We start from the raw sequence: 16,380 nt of genomic DNA on the forward strand, positions 1-16,380 counted from the left end.
ATATCACTGCATAACCTCAAATGTACATATATCGCTCAAACATAATTATACTTTATACCTACTTGTTAATGTATTAAAATATTATCAAACTTTGCTAAAGAAAACGCAGTCTTATTTGTATATTTTTCAATTATGATGTAAAAAATGTATCTAAAATAGCAATTACAAACTTGATCAAATAGTGAGTATTGTATACTTAATTCTTTGATCTAAATGTAAACAAAACAGTTCCACAGATAAGATATGAATGACACGCGATTTTCAAACGATTCAAACGCAGTTTTTCAAATTTGCCGCCTTTTTCTACTGACTGGTTTTGCTTGACCAACTATATAAACCCCGTGGTTTCCGTACCATAGAGAAATATAAGTAAAGAAAGAGTGCTAACTCCATAGATTAGTTTTTAACCAAAACGCGAGTTATTTCGTAGTCGAAATCTAACGGCAAGTAGTGAATTTATCAGTACCGCTACCTGATACCAGGGCGGCTACCGGGAAAATCGAAATTCATCAATTGCGGGCATTTTTCTCCGTCACTCTGATTACGTGTTACAAAGAGTAAAAGAGAAAGATCCCCGCAATTTGCGAATTTCGGTTTTCGCGGTAGGCCCCCTGATGTCCCAAGTGTTGCAACTGACGGAAAATGTATTGCCAAACAATTCACAACTCAGAAGTGTTTTTCAGGAATTGAAAATAGAGTTCTGGTTATAATATTATCTGAAAATTGTTGAGCATTAGAATTTTCGTTCGTCTCTAGTCAATCTATTGTCAAGTAGCAGTATTGATAAATCCGCTACTTGCCGCTAGATGTCAATTATGAAATAACTCGCGTTTTGTTAAGAAAATTGATCTATGGAGTTACCAATCTTTCTTTACTTATATTTCTCTATGTCCGTACTAAAAAAGGGTTATCTTCAACGTTTCAAAGCGCAAATGAAGTTCAAATAAGAAATACATTGAACATGCAGTACTTTTTTGGTGGTGAGCTGCAGAAATAACAGGTAACTGGCAAATCACGCTATTGAAACACTCGCAACGCTCAGAATACCTCATTAATAGGCAGTGTTCGTAGGTCAGAATACGAGTAGTACGCTCTTTTTCATTGTCTACGAGACAACGGTTGCCAACGTTACGCGGGAATCGGGATATAGTTACTACTTAGTTAATTGACCCCACCCCTCGTTTGCGGCCTGACGAATTTGATCATTGAAAAAGTGGCCTTGACATTTAAAACTAGATTTAAATTCCCACGCAAGGATCCTAATCTTACACAGACTAGATTAAAAGAAATAAAACCAAACTAAATATTTACTTTTTATAATCAGTGTAGTGTCTATATTTTAAATATAGTTCAGTCCGCTTTATTGTAGTAGGTATATTATAAATATGAATTAGGCATGTTAACGTTTAAAGCAACAGACAATGTAATTCCACCAATTGCTTCGAGTCGCATCATCTTCATTTCATTTCTCGCTTACGATGTTCTGTAAAGCAAACGCCACTGCTAAATAATTGTGTTTATTTAAATTTAACGATAGATATTTAAAAAAGGGGGCCGCTACGTACTGTATTTTGTATTTAAATACCTTTTGAATACATCATAATAGTTTTTACGTTGCTGGATTCGTCAATCTAGATGTTCAAATCTAAAACAGCCATTTTTGTTTTCAATGGGGGGTCAATTATCTCTACAGCGGAATGTATTAAATTTGATAATTTTGGTTATCAAATTTGACGTAACATTTGAAAATTCAGCTATCACAAAACATGATGCCGTACGGTACGAAAGTTCTTACACTTCTACAACCAATTAATATCTCTTGAACGAGAGGCAACTATAAAGTAAATAAATACTGCTTAGTGCTTACCCTGACCCTGAACTTGAATATTAGATAAATGATGGCGACGAAAGCAATGGGCGCCAACATGAAAGTGACCAGCGACCAGCCCGCTGCCGCGTACTTAGCTTGCTCCACCAGACCCGATAGGAACGCCACCTGTCGGAAGTAAACACGACTAAACGCTAAACACCAAAAATATCTTGCCTTTCCTACTAACCACATCTTATATTTTAGTACGTATATTTAGGCATTATAATATAAGCAATTACTTAGAGTCGGACCAAGCTAATCCAAAGTGACAAAGTGTGTAATGTCATAATTAATATCATATATCTATGAAAATATGACGTTTATAGTGACTCTTCCTCACTTTATTCTGCTCAAGTCTGTGTATAGTTAGCCTAGATGGACTTTATCTACACGATCTTTTAAAGAAAGATTTACATCGGTGGTAAACAAGCATACATACAGCCCGCCTGATGGTAAGCGGTTACTGTAGCATATGGACGAATGCAATTCCAAAGATGTCACATGTGGGTTGCTGACCCTAAACGAAGCTTCTGTTCCTTAGAGGCTCGATTTGCAACCTGAATACAGATATGCGTTGGGGAATATTTCCAAAAAGTTGGAAAAGTTCTCGAAAATTTCCAAGAAACCAAGGAAACTTTCATTTTGGAAATGGAAATTAAATTTTAAGGCGCGGTGTATAGTAAAATGCGCTATTTTTAAATCGATATTTACAGCCTTGTACAAGGATTTCATCGATTATTTTCTAGTATGTATAACTTCAGTCTTTGAACTAGCCGTATGCTTGTCAGAAACACGATGGCTCATCTTTTTCTCGATAGATTTTTGCTTTGAAAATATGCTTAAAACTGTATTTATTTCGATATTTTAGAAGTACTATGATGAATATCAATATGAAATTTACTTCATTCAATAGCTTTTAAGTTACTCTAACATTTTGCTTGTCAGTTTATCGATGCGTTAAATTTTTCATTCATAATTATGAATTCAACATTTTGTCTACTAAACGTTACCCTGCGCGGCAATACCGTCAGTACCCCAGTACGCCCGTGACCACTGTCAGCGTCGGACCTGTGCTAGTTTAGCGGACGTTACAGAAAATGGCTTCTTCTTGGTCCCTCAATGCTGAGGATCGTGACATCATGTCCTTCTGTTGAAGTTGTCCTTGCTGTTGTTAAATTATTGTAATGTTTATGCATTTCGCCACATGCACCTAACTAATCAAACCTAGCAACAGTGACATTTTTACAGTTTCCTTATTAAAAATGACTACCACCACAAAACAAAGTTATGATTGGAGGTAATTGTTAATTAATTTTCTACGTAGGGCTTAAAATTCAAAGGTTGAGTCATAAAAAGTGCCCGTGAGGAAACGGATTTTTTTTAACCACGTATTCCTGAGGTCATAAGAAGAATTTCATGTACAAGTTTAAGTCAATTCCGCAAAAAAAATATGTGTTTTTTTTTTACTTTTTGTATGTTATTAAACATATTAAGTTCATGTTCTTGGAAAATTTATGGATTAATATAAATTGGTACATTTTTTTTTCGTAAAAATAAGTCTATTCAAATGGTACCTTGTGACTTTGATATCTGTCAAGAAGGTAGTCTAGACTAGGTCCCAAAGTGGCGACTGGCGACATAGCCATCAAAAAGGCGTTATGCACTAAAACACAACGAAAAATATTTTTTTTAATTGGTATTAACTCTGAAACTAGGCGAATTAAAAAAGTTTATATGACATTTTTGCCTCTAAATACGATCCGGAATATACTGTTAAAATCTTTCCGTTTCCTCGAGGGTACCGTGTATTTACAAAATAACCTCTTTAAAAATCAAGACAGAACTCGACCTAGGCGTTCGATCCCGGATGAACGGTCCTTAGCAACCAAGCGTGTGTATGTATGTTTTCCTTGTCTAACTTGCTAGCTACTTTTGGGCGCTAGAGGAGCGTAAATATACTTCAAAGCCTTTAATTTTGCCACTAAATATGGCAACACCTCACTAACCACCCTCTGTTGGCCGAGAGCTTTCTGGCTATCGCATCGACCCGTGAGTGGTGGGCCACCACTTGAAGGGATAAATAACATAGTTGACGATAAAATAATTTTGTTCATCGGAAAGTTTTGTATGTTAATTAACTTTACGGAACAGGTCTTAACAGTTCTTTCCAAAGGAAAATAATACTCATTGAGACAATTCTAACAACCTCAAACGCAATTTGGTTGCGATATTTTGACACAGAGTTCCTATGGCCACCTCCTCTCTCATGCATCAGATCAGCTCGATGGTACCATAATATTTCATTGTCACCCTACTTACATATGTATGCAGATTTTCAACTTCATCTGAAACCTCAGTGGGTCAAATATACTTGTAATATTTGATTACAGACAGAGTAGACAGACAACAGACTGATTCTTTATTAGTCATTAATTAAAGTCAGTCAATTATACTCATTACTATATAACTTCGAAGTAGTAGTAGTAGTAGTATAAGTGCATTTTTGCCATTATAAACTTTAAGTAATAAATAATAATAGCAGTTTTCTCGACTTTTGCATTTTAAATTTATAATCGTCTTCATTGTCGTCAATTCAAAAAATAATATAGAAATAGTCGTTACAGTTAGAGTCATGGTTCTTTTTTGAGAAGATAGCATAATTTATCGACTTTTTGGAGCTACATATGCTTGTGCATACCTTATGCTTGTTTTCAGTTATCTCAATACTAGCAAAAACATGCTACCTTTTTACGTTCACTTCCACAAATGACTTAGCTTTGCTAGTATTCTTCCTTTTTTCACTACTTGCCCGAAATTGACTTCTATTGCATTTTTAAGGTCAACTACGTTTTGAATAGGTATCTATATATGATTTAAAGCAGACAGTTGTAACTTTTGTCTGAATTAGTAAGTAATATTATTTCGACACAAAACGATTTGGTATCATTTTACTAGGTTCTCAATTTGCCGCGGTATACTCTAGTATTATATATAATTATCAAATTTTTAATTTCATTAAGTTTAAATCATAATCAATATAAATTTCCGGAAAAGATCCCAGAACTAACAAACCAGAATACGGATGGCGTCAGAATAAGGACGTAGGCTTGCTGCGAGCGCGGCGCGCGGGGCGCCCGCCTGCCTGCTTTACCACTTCGTTTGCTTCACCCCCTCAAAAACCTAAAATCTGTCTATAAGAGCGCCTTAATAAAAAAATTGATTCCCATATAAAAATGTAAGAAGTTTGTAAATTTTATCCACGTGGAAATTTCGCAATTCGGAAACATTCCCGTTTTGTCCAAAAGTGACTTAAACAGCTACGAAGTTACTTAAATGACAAGCATACGAGGTCGAGTCAAAATACCAAGCAAACGGCCTCACCATGAGTATAAACGGTGCAACAGCCCAGCAGACCCTGACGAACACGCAGGGATACTCGCCGACCGCGAAGAACATATCCTCACAGAACACCGTCTGGCCGTACGCGTAGCTCACAGACGCAGCCACTATGCCCGCTATGGCTGTGCGCGGACGCGTCACTGGCCAGTCCATTAGGAAGGTTACTACGTAAAGCCCACCCTAGGGAAAAATTACCTTATTTAGTTTTGAGGTTGACACATTCACTGCCAGCGACCTACTAGGCGATTTCTCTGTTCGTAGGTACTTTTATACGATTCTTCCCGTGTTGTGGCTACTTGGCAGTAAAGTAAATTTGTTAAAAATGGTTATTAGCTCGGCACTATAGAAGACGGTACTTGAATTTTATATTAAAGCAAAAATGGAAAAATTTACCGCTTCCGAAAATTTGTAGTACCTATTGCTGGCAGACGTATCTGCTACTAATTTTTTTTTTGCCCCATTATGAATAGAAACCGCTTGAAAGAGCTGGTTTGCGCTAATTTACGTTGTCGCTTGAAGCATCTCAAAAATACATAGACTTTCACGGTAGAGTTAATTCTATCTTGGACTCTTGGTTGCATCCGCAGAGGAGATTTTTTGCAAGCGCGAATTTCAGCAAAATTGGGGGTCTATTCGGGTATTTCGGGTGTGGTTCATGTTTTTTATCGGAAGTTGTCACATATTTCACATGCAAGATGAAGTGAGAAATAATAGCTTAATTTTAGATAATTGACCGTGTCACCAGTTAAAGAAATATGCCGAGCTGCAGCCGTATGATTTTTTAAAGCTTAGTTGAAAATTATAATTTCAAGTTTGAATGTACTTGCCTGGGTGCACAGAGTCATGACTCCAATGAAGCAGAACAGGATACAGATGGCGATGAGCAGAGCCCACGTGATCTTATGGATAGAGTGACCCGTGAACGCCGACATTATCGTCTGCACCATCAAGGCCTGTGGAACGTTAAAGTGCGTATAGATCAGGCGAATGTGGTACAAATGTTAGCTATTCCTTCAAGTCGATTTAAATATACAGGACCACTCTACATACTCGTAACTGATAAACTAATATTCGTACCGATGTTTTCGCCGCGCCTTGTTTCTATATTCGCCATAAACTTGAGGCACCAATTAAATGTAGGTATCCTCAACGTATTTACTATACTAAAGTATATAAAACAACCTTACCACAAAAGAAAGCGAGAGAACGAATAGCGTGAAGAACATGACGGCCGACCAGAATTGGCTGCCGGGTATGCGGGCTACGAAGTCTGCCCACAGGATCATTGGCGTTGACGGGCCTGCAATATTGTTAAGGTGTTATGATGATGATGAGAAGGGAAGGGACGCCCAACTGCGACAGCCCGTTTTTTGGTGGTCATTTATTTACAAATTAGCCGTTAGATGGCAATACACTATATCATTTTTTATTGGAACAAAGGAAATATAGAGCAGAAGTCTAAGAAAAATTCGTGTTTTGAATTTTAAACCTAAGTTAACGTAGATGACGCTATACAGTCCTGTAACCTATACAGTCAGGTACACTACACTGTAACCGAGTCAAAAGTTGTCGAACTATACAGGCGCGGATACAAGATTTGGCTTAGGGGGGGGGGGCCATTTTGAGAAAATCATATATTTTTGCACAGAAAATAAGGTAAAAAAAAAATTTACTCAATTTAGTAATGTGAGAGCCAGGGTTTTAGGGGGGGGCCATTGCCCCTATGGCCCCCCCCTTGTATCCGCGCCTGGACTCAACTATATACGTACTATGCTTCGCAATAAACGATTCTATTCTATTCTAAAGCCATCTACTTAGCTACGAGTATCACACTCGAACGAACGATTTTTCTCTTAGACTTAACATGTTTAGCTATAGTTAAATGCAATCCTCAAGATCTCACCACTCCACAAATGAGTGCTATTAGCTTCATAATCCTTTATCAAGGCTCCATGCGTTACTCCCAATATTAAGACGCTGGTCATACAGCTGACCTTAGCGGCCAGGAATGTGAGTAGAACGGTTGTAGAAAGCTTGTGCTGCTGTTGAGGGCAGTATGACCCTAGCATTACTAGTGTGCCCTGTCCGACTGTCATTTCGATGAGAGAGTACTCTATCGCTTCTCTCCAAATCTGGAAAAGTGAAGCAACGTTAGAAAGAGCAGAAGCGTAGACAATCTATGCATGCACGGGTTGTACAGTATGAAACTATATGACACTTGTTAGAATAGAAACATTCCTTGATCGTAACATAATGAGTAAATATAAGGTCTTACTATAATAACACGCGTGTTTACGTGGGGAGCCGCCACTGTAGGTACTGCGTAATAAAATAAAAAAAATCAGATTCCTCAGATCCATACATTGTTAGTTATATAAAAAAAGCCTTTTATTTCCCGTCCAATTCGTTAGAGTACATTATTATTAGGTAGTACATATTTATTTACCTATAAGTAGAATTTTTAAGTACTTATGTCAATTTGTTTAATTTTGTTATTTGTTAAGTTAATTTTAAACTTTATGTACCTACTTAATTTATTTTAATGCAACAATATTTTTATTTATATATGGTGGACAAGAACCCCTCATCGGGTGAAGGCCTCCTTCAAGGACTTCTCCATCTATCTCTATTTGTAGCTATATAAGTATTTCCAGTTTGGACCGACTTGTATTTATGTCATCAGTCCAACGGCTATTTGGTTTGCCGGAGCGTCGTTTGCCTGCAGGCCACTGGTAGCTTTCCAGGTAGATTGTTAGTTACCAGACACTTATAAAGTTACATGAGTAAAGAGGTTCCATAAAAATACTTATTTTTTAGGTCGTATGACATGAAGGTCGGTATATCGGCGGAGATATCCGATTCCCGCCGCTCTGCTATAATTCCCAGGATTGCGCTCCCCCTCATCCGCATCACCACAGATGCCGTCTTCGTAACATACATCCGTCAACCATCCGTTATCCGTCGTCCATCCGTCGTGTGACTGTAGCGCTAATTACGACACATGGTCGTTACGCCTCTACTAAGCTTTTTAGCTACCTACAGATAGAGAAACTAATAGTAGTCGACTACGACGTAGCGCTACGATCGTAGCTTTGCAGTGAACTGACCTGTGTTCCTTCAAAGAGCACTCCCCAATCACAGTAGTGGAACATGTTGCCGGCCCCCTCGAGGTTCAAGCAGCCAATCGCGGAGCAAATCAGCACGAAAAACGCCAATGTATCTTTGAATAATACCAACTGGAAAAAAGTTAAATAAGTACTTATAGGTATTGCAGTCAAGAGACTGAAGCTGTTAAGTATAACTTGTAGGGTTGTCTACCTTAGAATAGCTGTAAACTCTTTTGACAGCGATCAAGTAGATGAGGACCCAGCAGATGATGTAGTAGATGGTAAGCTCCCACACTATGTTTCCTAGTCCGCACTTAAGCCCATCACGCCTCAGTTTCAGCACGAAATTACTGAAACAGAGAGGTGCCAAATGTCATTAGAAGCTTTAATTTCCGTTTCGTGCTTTTATTGTGAGCTGTTGTGTTCTTTGCTAACTACCTAAATTGGTTACCCGCCTACGTATTTTTATAGCTAAGCTTAGCTACATCATCAGAATTCTCTTGAGTAGGTACTTATCACAGATAGAAAATATCAATGCAGTTAAAAGCCGAGTCAGCATGTTTCGATTTCGTCTTCTACGGGGATAGGACGGGGTTGTCTGGTCTAGGCCAGTCATTTTTTGTTCTCCTTCTTAACTTGCCCATGTTTTTTACGAAACGTGGCCGTACCGGGAAAGACATAGTCTATACTATTGCGTCCCAATTACACGCAGCTAAAAATCTTGTAGCCGTTTCAGCTTGGGCGCCTCACCTGTATTTTCATGGTTCATTTCCATATGTCAATAAAGAAATATTAGGGCGTTCTTTACATTGGTGCATGCTAACCGTATGCGGTGACAGTGTGTAAGTTGTTTAACCTAGACAGCGATATGTATGCTTATAGCTTGTCTCTCTCGCGCGCATCCAATTAAAAGCTATCTATATAAAGTAGTTACAAGAAGAAGGAATGCGCCGGGGTCTCACTGCCGGCGGTCAGCGAGCGATGGCGCGCCGCGCACGCCGGCAGCGCGGCCGCCGCGCAGTGCAGCCACGGCAGGAACGAGTGCGCCGAGTGTACCAGCTGCGCCAAGCACCACGCGCTGACCGCGCCGAGGGCTAGCGCTGTTGCCGCGCATGTCAGCAGCATCGAGCAGCCCACACCTGTGTGATACATACGGTGGTTATCAAACGAGTACCGACTCTACGATACCTACTCAAATAACAACAAATATCAGTCAGGCGGCGCGAGGGTCTTACCTCATAGCTTATTATACAGCAACGTTGTCAGTATAAAAAGGCGGCAAATTTAAAAAATGTATATAGGCGCGAAGAGTTTATTTCTCACGGAAAATATGAATTTCGCGAGTTGGGTTAGGTTGACACTACACCTGGCGTACAGCTTCAACCGGAGACCATGGTTTTAGGAGACAATCGCTTGCGCTAGGCATAACAACGAAACGCTATGTATCTCTATCACTCTTCCATATTACAGTGCGACACTGACAGTTAATTTTATTGCATTTCGATCGCTACCTAAGGAGCGTAGGTAAACTTTTAGCATGTTCTCTGCCAACTGCGGGGCTACATCCAGGCTACATCCTTTTGTTGCGTATTGAGAACTCTAGACATACATTTAACCTAATTCTCACTTTCATCAGTTTCAGCTGAATATAACTTACCTCTAGCAACAGGCGATAAATCCCAAGAGCTCATAACCCCCTTCTTCGTCACCACGCCAATCCCCAGTTCCAAATAAAACATCGGGTAGCCAATCACGACGCTAAACACGTTGTACAGGAAGATGAAGGGCAGGAGTTTCCTCAGATCGAACAAGTAAGGGTGCCACCAGAGCTGGAGAATGCCTACGCACGACGAGACGACCAGTTGCCGGTAGTTTATGTTGTTGGTCCATCGGTCTGCCACCTGTTTGGAGTTAAAATCCAGTTTCCTTACAACTTTAAGTGAGCTTTCGAACGTCATATACAAGAATGTTAGGTATAGGTACCTATTCTCACTTGACACCAACTCACAGAATCATAGTAGCATACAAATATTACTGTAGTTTACTGTGTGTTGTGGGTTACTTTAACACTGTACGCCATATCGCTTCTTATAGGATTCTTGGAATTTGTGGTAACAAGTTATTTCCGTATACTCTCACCCCTAAGCACCGGTTGACCAGAAATTTAGAACTTGTTTCCAATGGATCGCCTTAAAGGTCGTCCTTACTAAACAATCAACCATTACTATGTCTTACTAGTTATAAGAGGTTGGTAAATGATCTCCCATAGTGAACTCCTAAACTTGGCCGCTTTTAGGTCGCCTAACCAAGTGTCTTTAGAATTAAGGCTTTATATGATTATCAGTTGGTAACTTGTTAAACTCGAGGTCAATGTGGAGAAGACCGGCATATAAAATGTATTGCGGGGAACGTCGTAGGAAAAGAAGACTCTTATTTGAATACCTGCATCGAAGGCCGCAATAGTAGATTGTTAACCAAGGGATGAAATGGTGGAAAGAAAGAACTTCACTCTTTCTGCTTTATCGACCTTCTGGAAGTGGAGTAGGTATGTGTACGAACGCAGGAATTAAAAGAGACGAAAGAGCTTTTAGACGGTCTTTTCCACATCGACCTTACTGGTCTTATAAGTGCATGGGATGGGAAATTAGAAATACATAGGTATGTATATAATTACCAAGGGAACATCTGTTGATTCAGATTCCACCGATTCTGTCGCGGTCTTCGTAGCAGTGCTCTGTCAAAATGTATATAAAATATACTATGTAACACACGCGTATGTATGTATAGTTTAAGAAATTCAGATAATATCCTGAACTTACCGCGCTATCACTCATATTGCCAATAACAAATAAAACACTTCCAAAATACTTCGTTATTTCAGAAATAAATATGTCAATGTGTCTTGCCAAAAGGTAAATGTCATTGCAAGAGTTCTGGCAGGTAAATGTAATGATTGTTTTCATGTCAAGGTGGATTTCTGCAAACTTTCTCTTGTTTCGGTCAGTGTAAACACGCCTAATTATTTTTATATAATAAACCGCAAAATAAACCTTATTTCAATGACGTTATTTGTTTTACAAGGGGGCAAAGTTGTGCTAATATTGATATATTATCCCAGTAAGCGAAAGATTCCAAAACTGGAATCTTGAGAGTAGCGAGGGTTAAAAAAACTTTGCTCCCGAGTGAAACAGAAAACTTCTCACCACACCAATGCGAGGAAAATACTAATTAAAATTACAAATCAAATTATCCCTATTAAATATTTATCGTTTAAAATCATTGCTTAAGTTCAATTCTATCAACCAACATGAGCTCAACAAATCAAAATTCGTATCAGATTACTTAGCACCACATATGATAAAATGCGACTTTCCTATCAGTTTTTTAAGTACAAAGAGAGCCTTTCCTAGCTGATGTGGTAAAAATTAACTGGTTAACTAATTATCTAGCTATGTATACATTGACATTTTCTTTTTTGTCGTGACATTTCTTTATTTATTAATTTTATATTTTTTGTTTTAATGTTAAGTTGACGATCTTTTAGTGAAAGCCTTTGTTTTATCCTTTTGTGTAAAATACTGTGTCTTTTTCTTTAAGAAATAAATAAATCTAATCTAATCTATCTTACAATTGAACCTCTTGTCTGTGTATGATAACGATCTTGACTGAATGTTTAGCCATCGTCCTCGAGAACGATTTTTTTCTACTCTATACAACACAATCGAGGATTGAGCCCACGATTATTGACCACCACACACACATGAAAGATTAAAATGTATCCTCGAAACTAATAGAAACTTCAATCTTGTCTACTCTAACGGGTTGGTAAATCAGGCAGTTGTACACATTTACACCAGACTAGCTTATACTTACTATTATGTATGTATGCGGCACCGTGATATACATTCGGTAGAGACACACTGAAAGAAAACTAACTAAAGGACGTCGAACTCAAATATGTCCTGTTCTGCAGGAAAACAAGATTTGAGGAGAATAGTGTGGGAATGCCGCTAGGACAGTTACTTGCAGCTCTAACTTTAGGGAAATGGGCTGAATGAACGCGACAAGTGATCGACAGCCCGCTTGCTTCCGGCCGGGCGTCCCTACACTACATCTACACATGTACATCTTGGCGCATAGTATACGGGTGATCAAGAACGAAGTGCATTCCCGTTGCCAGGGAGGTTTTGGGACCCAGAATCGGCCTCCTAAGGGGTTTGCCAATCAGTTCAAGTTTCGGAAATGAACTTTTGACACTTCGTCTACGAGGTTGAATACTACGTAATTTCAAAATATACATATATAATATTAATACATATATAATATGTTGTCGATTGTAACGAAAAAGAGCTTAAGAAAGGACACGAAAATAAAACAGCATGTGAAATAACAATCTTATAATTAAATATGATGGTTCTAGCTATACACGTTGTCGTCCGACAGTCTATTGACTTGCACCAATACGTACATTACGTAATAATATTTGGTTCACAAACACAGAAGGATGATCTTTCGCAAGCTAGTATTGCAGTCTTAAGATCCACTCTATCATGCCGCCAGATTGCCCATTTGTGTAAGGTCAATGTGGAAAAGACCGTCTATCAGGTAAGACAGTCTACAAGCTTTGTCATCACTTTTAACTTTTGTGGTGGTACAGTCAGTGTCAAATACTTTGTAGCAACCAAAGTAGCCAATTAGTTCGGTACACCATATATTTAGAGTGGTGTACCGAACTATTTGGTCACTTTGACTGCTACAAAGTATTTGACGCTGACTGTACACGTACTCCACTTCGGTCAGCAGAGCAGAACGAGCGAAGCTCTTCCTTCCTTTCTGTGGCGGTCTGACCAACCAAAAAGTTAACATTTATTTTAATGCTACGCCAGTGACAAACATGCATACAGCCCGCCTGATGGAAAGTAGTCTCCGTAGCCTATGTACGCCTGCAACTCCAGAGACCCTAACACTCCGTGCACTCTCGTTGAGCTCTGGCCACCTTACTCACCGGCAGGAACACAACACTATGCGTAGGGTCTAGTGTTATTTCATATTTGCGGTTTTCTGTAAGGTGGAGGTACTTCCTCAGTTGGGCTCTGCTCTAGATCTGGAATGACATGCGCTGTGCTGTACTCTACCACGCAAAGCGAGATGACATTCACAATGCCCATACATATCTTTAATTACATGCCGGTCTTCCCCACATTGACCTTAATTCCTAACTGTTATCAACAATTTGTTGCTACACCCATTGGCCCACTATTCGGTACTTACATCATTTTGGCAATAATACAATTTCTAAAAGGTGGCGGTAACCATTTGGGAAAGATCCCAGCTCTACCAGTGCAGTGGCAACAAATTGATGTTCATTAATAACCTTTAATGTTGAATAGTAACTATGTATACAAAATTGCAGTTTACATGTATTATAACCAATACACTGACTTATTTCAACATGAAATACATACATTTTTGTGAAAAGAAGCGGCTACAAAGCCAATATTAACGCGGTTATCGCACTGGTCCGGAACCACCCGCTGCTCCGGTGTGAGAGCGAGACAAAGTTATGCACGTGTATCGCTCTGTCTCACTTGCACACCGGCAGATCCGCATCCAATGTGAAGTCCGGCTATTACACGAGCTTGCGATAGATACATACAAAAAATAGACTGCTTATTTACTTCCATTATTTAACCATTGGAAAAAAATAACAAAATAAACGTCGTATCGTAACGTGACAAAACCGCCAACGTGTGAATAAAATCAGTCAAACCCATACCCTAGGTAATATCTATATTTTATCTATGACTTGGGTGACGGTTACTTAAATGATACCAAATCAACAAATGTGTCAAAACTGTCACTCCAAATAGTATACGCCAGAGCACACCGGCTGCGTGTGCGCAAAGAAAGGACGCTTAGCACAAGGAATTTCATACATAAGGAGTTCCTATCTCTATCGCGCGCGCGTAATTATATTACTGTCCCGCCCATGTCGGTGGTCAATGACACTGTGCGAGCGGTACAGCAATATAATTATGTGCTTGCAATAAAGATAAAAACAGGCGGGTCAATGTACGAAATTATTCGTGTAAGCGTCCTTTGTTTAGACGTGCGGTAATTTAGTATTGGAGCCGCACACGTCACGCAAGCAGTGTGCGCTCTCTTATAAAGATCTGTATATTACAAAGCGCACGTGTACTTCTCTGCACATGCATCGGGTGTGCTCAGGCCTTACATCGGAACCCCACAGCGGCGCACGGCTAATCTCACTGCTTATCAAATAAACGTTACTCCTACAAACCCTCCATTACTTGAGAGTTACCTATGACAGGAATAGACAACGTAACGCTTCGTAGGAACAATAGACCCGCGTATAATTTGTGCGTAGTGCGCTGTTGTGGGCTTCTACTTTTAAAGTGTTGAAATCAGCTATCCAAAAACACAAATCAATATATAACGGATGTCTACAGCACTCATGATTTTTTTACGACTATACAAAATATACGAAATTATACTATAAAAGAATTTGCAAAGTTAAGACTAATAATAATAAATTGAGGAAGAATAGTAAAACAATTTAATTTTGGTGCCAAAAATACCAAAGATGGGAATTTATTGACATAAGGGTATAATTTTTTTTTTACTTATTCTTTGATATGCATGGAGGGGGCAATAGCCCTCCTCCCACAGATGGTATGTCAGTTTGAAGGATTTAACAACTCGAGACGCCTTGTCTGAATTTTTTTATACAAAACAGTCTGACGATTTTTGGGAGGGGCACGTCAAATGTCAGGGGCATGTCAGATAAACGTCAGTCAAAACTACATATGACCATTGGCCGAAGTTTTCGACAGAGCGGTAAGCTCTTAAAGGCGACTCCGGTTGTTAAATCGTCCAAGTATGTCAGTAATATAGTATAGTACTTAGTTGTGAAGTATTTACAACACAACTGCAATTTTTTGGAACAAATATTGTTGCAAGAAATTTAACATAAGCCTTATTAGTTAATTAGTCGTTATTCGAATTTAAACTGCCGTGAGTTATACTAACATTAAACTAATTTTGTGGTCTAACTCGCGCATTATCAGTCACTCCCCCGACATATTTCGGAGAACATCGATCTTCATTTTCAAGCACAGTGCTTATAACTATAACAACATTCACGTAAGCATACACGAGTCAAACAGGAGAATCGGTTTAATGTTAGAATCGATATTGTTATGTTTTTTTTTCATAATAATGCGAAGATACTAAATTTTCTTTAAAAGCCGGTAGCATCGTAATTACGATCGCTAAAATTTTACAGGGCTCTCTATAGGTGTTTACAGAGTAACGTTAATCAGTCTGTTGATTGTACACACTCGCAAAATATTACATTGTGTGTATGTGTATTCCTATTCGTTCCCACCAGACGGGAACAAAGAGGAAAAAGTAATACTTTAAATTCTAGCTTGAAGCCGTCTGGTATTTCCATTATCTAATATGGACGTTTTTAGTAGTATTTATGTATTATTCTTTTTCAATTCTTCACACTTCACTCATAGGGCGGGAACAAATTGGAATATACTTTTTGTACACCAATGTACACAAATTTTATGTCTACGTACTAGAAATGTAGTTGTCTTTAACATTTTTGTGTATAACAAGAGAAACAGTTATAGATAAAGATAATATAGTTATATAACCTTTTCTTTTTCATATTTTATAAGTGAATTTGAAGGTTGTAATGTATACGTTGCAACACACACAAAATACAATTTCAACATTGTTTTGAACATCGTCCAGTAAATTAAATTAAGAAAATACGGCAAAAACAAAATCTACATCATCTTACAAGCTAATCTATAAAAATATGGTATGCATTTTATGCAATAGGAGTGAGTCAAGGATTTGAGAACCATACAATACTTTTAATATTGTAAAAAGCTACATTGTTTTGACGAATCTTAGCACGCCATGCATATACTACGGGTGGTTGGTACAAGTAATTTTTACAGCCAGATT

General features: G+C 38.5%; 1 protein-coding gene and 1 long non-coding RNA gene across 2 annotated transcripts in view; one reads left to right on the top strand and one right to left on the bottom strand.

Moving 5' to 3' along the window:
* LOC133523394 (uncharacterized) overlaps positions 1 to 16,380 on the top strand; it is a 326,759-nt gene that overhangs the window by 81,802 nt on the left and 228,577 nt on the right. The gene's annotated exons all lie outside the window — the stretch shown is intronic.
* On the bottom strand, positions 1,502 to 11,996 carry LOC133523377 (sodium-dependent serotonin transporter-like). Its single transcript, XM_061858910.1, has 11 exons — positions 11,196 to 11,996; positions 11,051 to 11,110; positions 10,034 to 10,277; positions 9,311 to 9,515; positions 8,588 to 8,726; positions 8,377 to 8,505; positions 7,173 to 7,401; positions 6,457 to 6,569; positions 6,097 to 6,222; positions 5,252 to 5,449; positions 1,502 to 1,996 (listed from the first exon to the last, which is right to left on the bottom strand). The coding sequence occupies exons 1-11, from the start codon at positions 11,337 to 11,339 to the stop codon at positions 1,835 to 1,837; spliced, it is 1,749 nt and encodes a 582-aa protein (XP_061714894.1). The 5' UTR covers positions 11,340 to 11,996; the 3' UTR covers positions 1,502 to 1,834.

Source organism: Cydia pomonella, chromosome 12 (genome assembly GCF_033807575.1).
Source record: "Cydia pomonella isolate Wapato2018A chromosome 12, ilCydPomo1, whole genome shotgun sequence".
NCBI classification, from domain to species: Eukaryota; Metazoa; Arthropoda; class Insecta; order Lepidoptera; family Tortricidae; genus Cydia; species Cydia pomonella.

Excerpts from the sequence above, each read along its gene's own strand:
- LOC133523377 (XM_061858910.1), bottom strand. The coding sequence starts at position 11,339 with ATGAAAACAATCATTACATTTACCTGCCAGAACTCTTGCAATGACATT. Across the intron at positions 9,516-10,033 it reads TTTATCGCCTGTTGCTAGAG|GTGTGGGCTGCTCGATGCTG; the intron begins GTAAGTTATATT and ends TGTATCACACAG. Across the intron at positions 8,727-9,310 it reads CCGGCGCATTCCTTCTTCTT|TAATTTCGTGCTGAAACTGA; the intron begins GTAACTACTTTA and ends TCTCTGTTTCAG.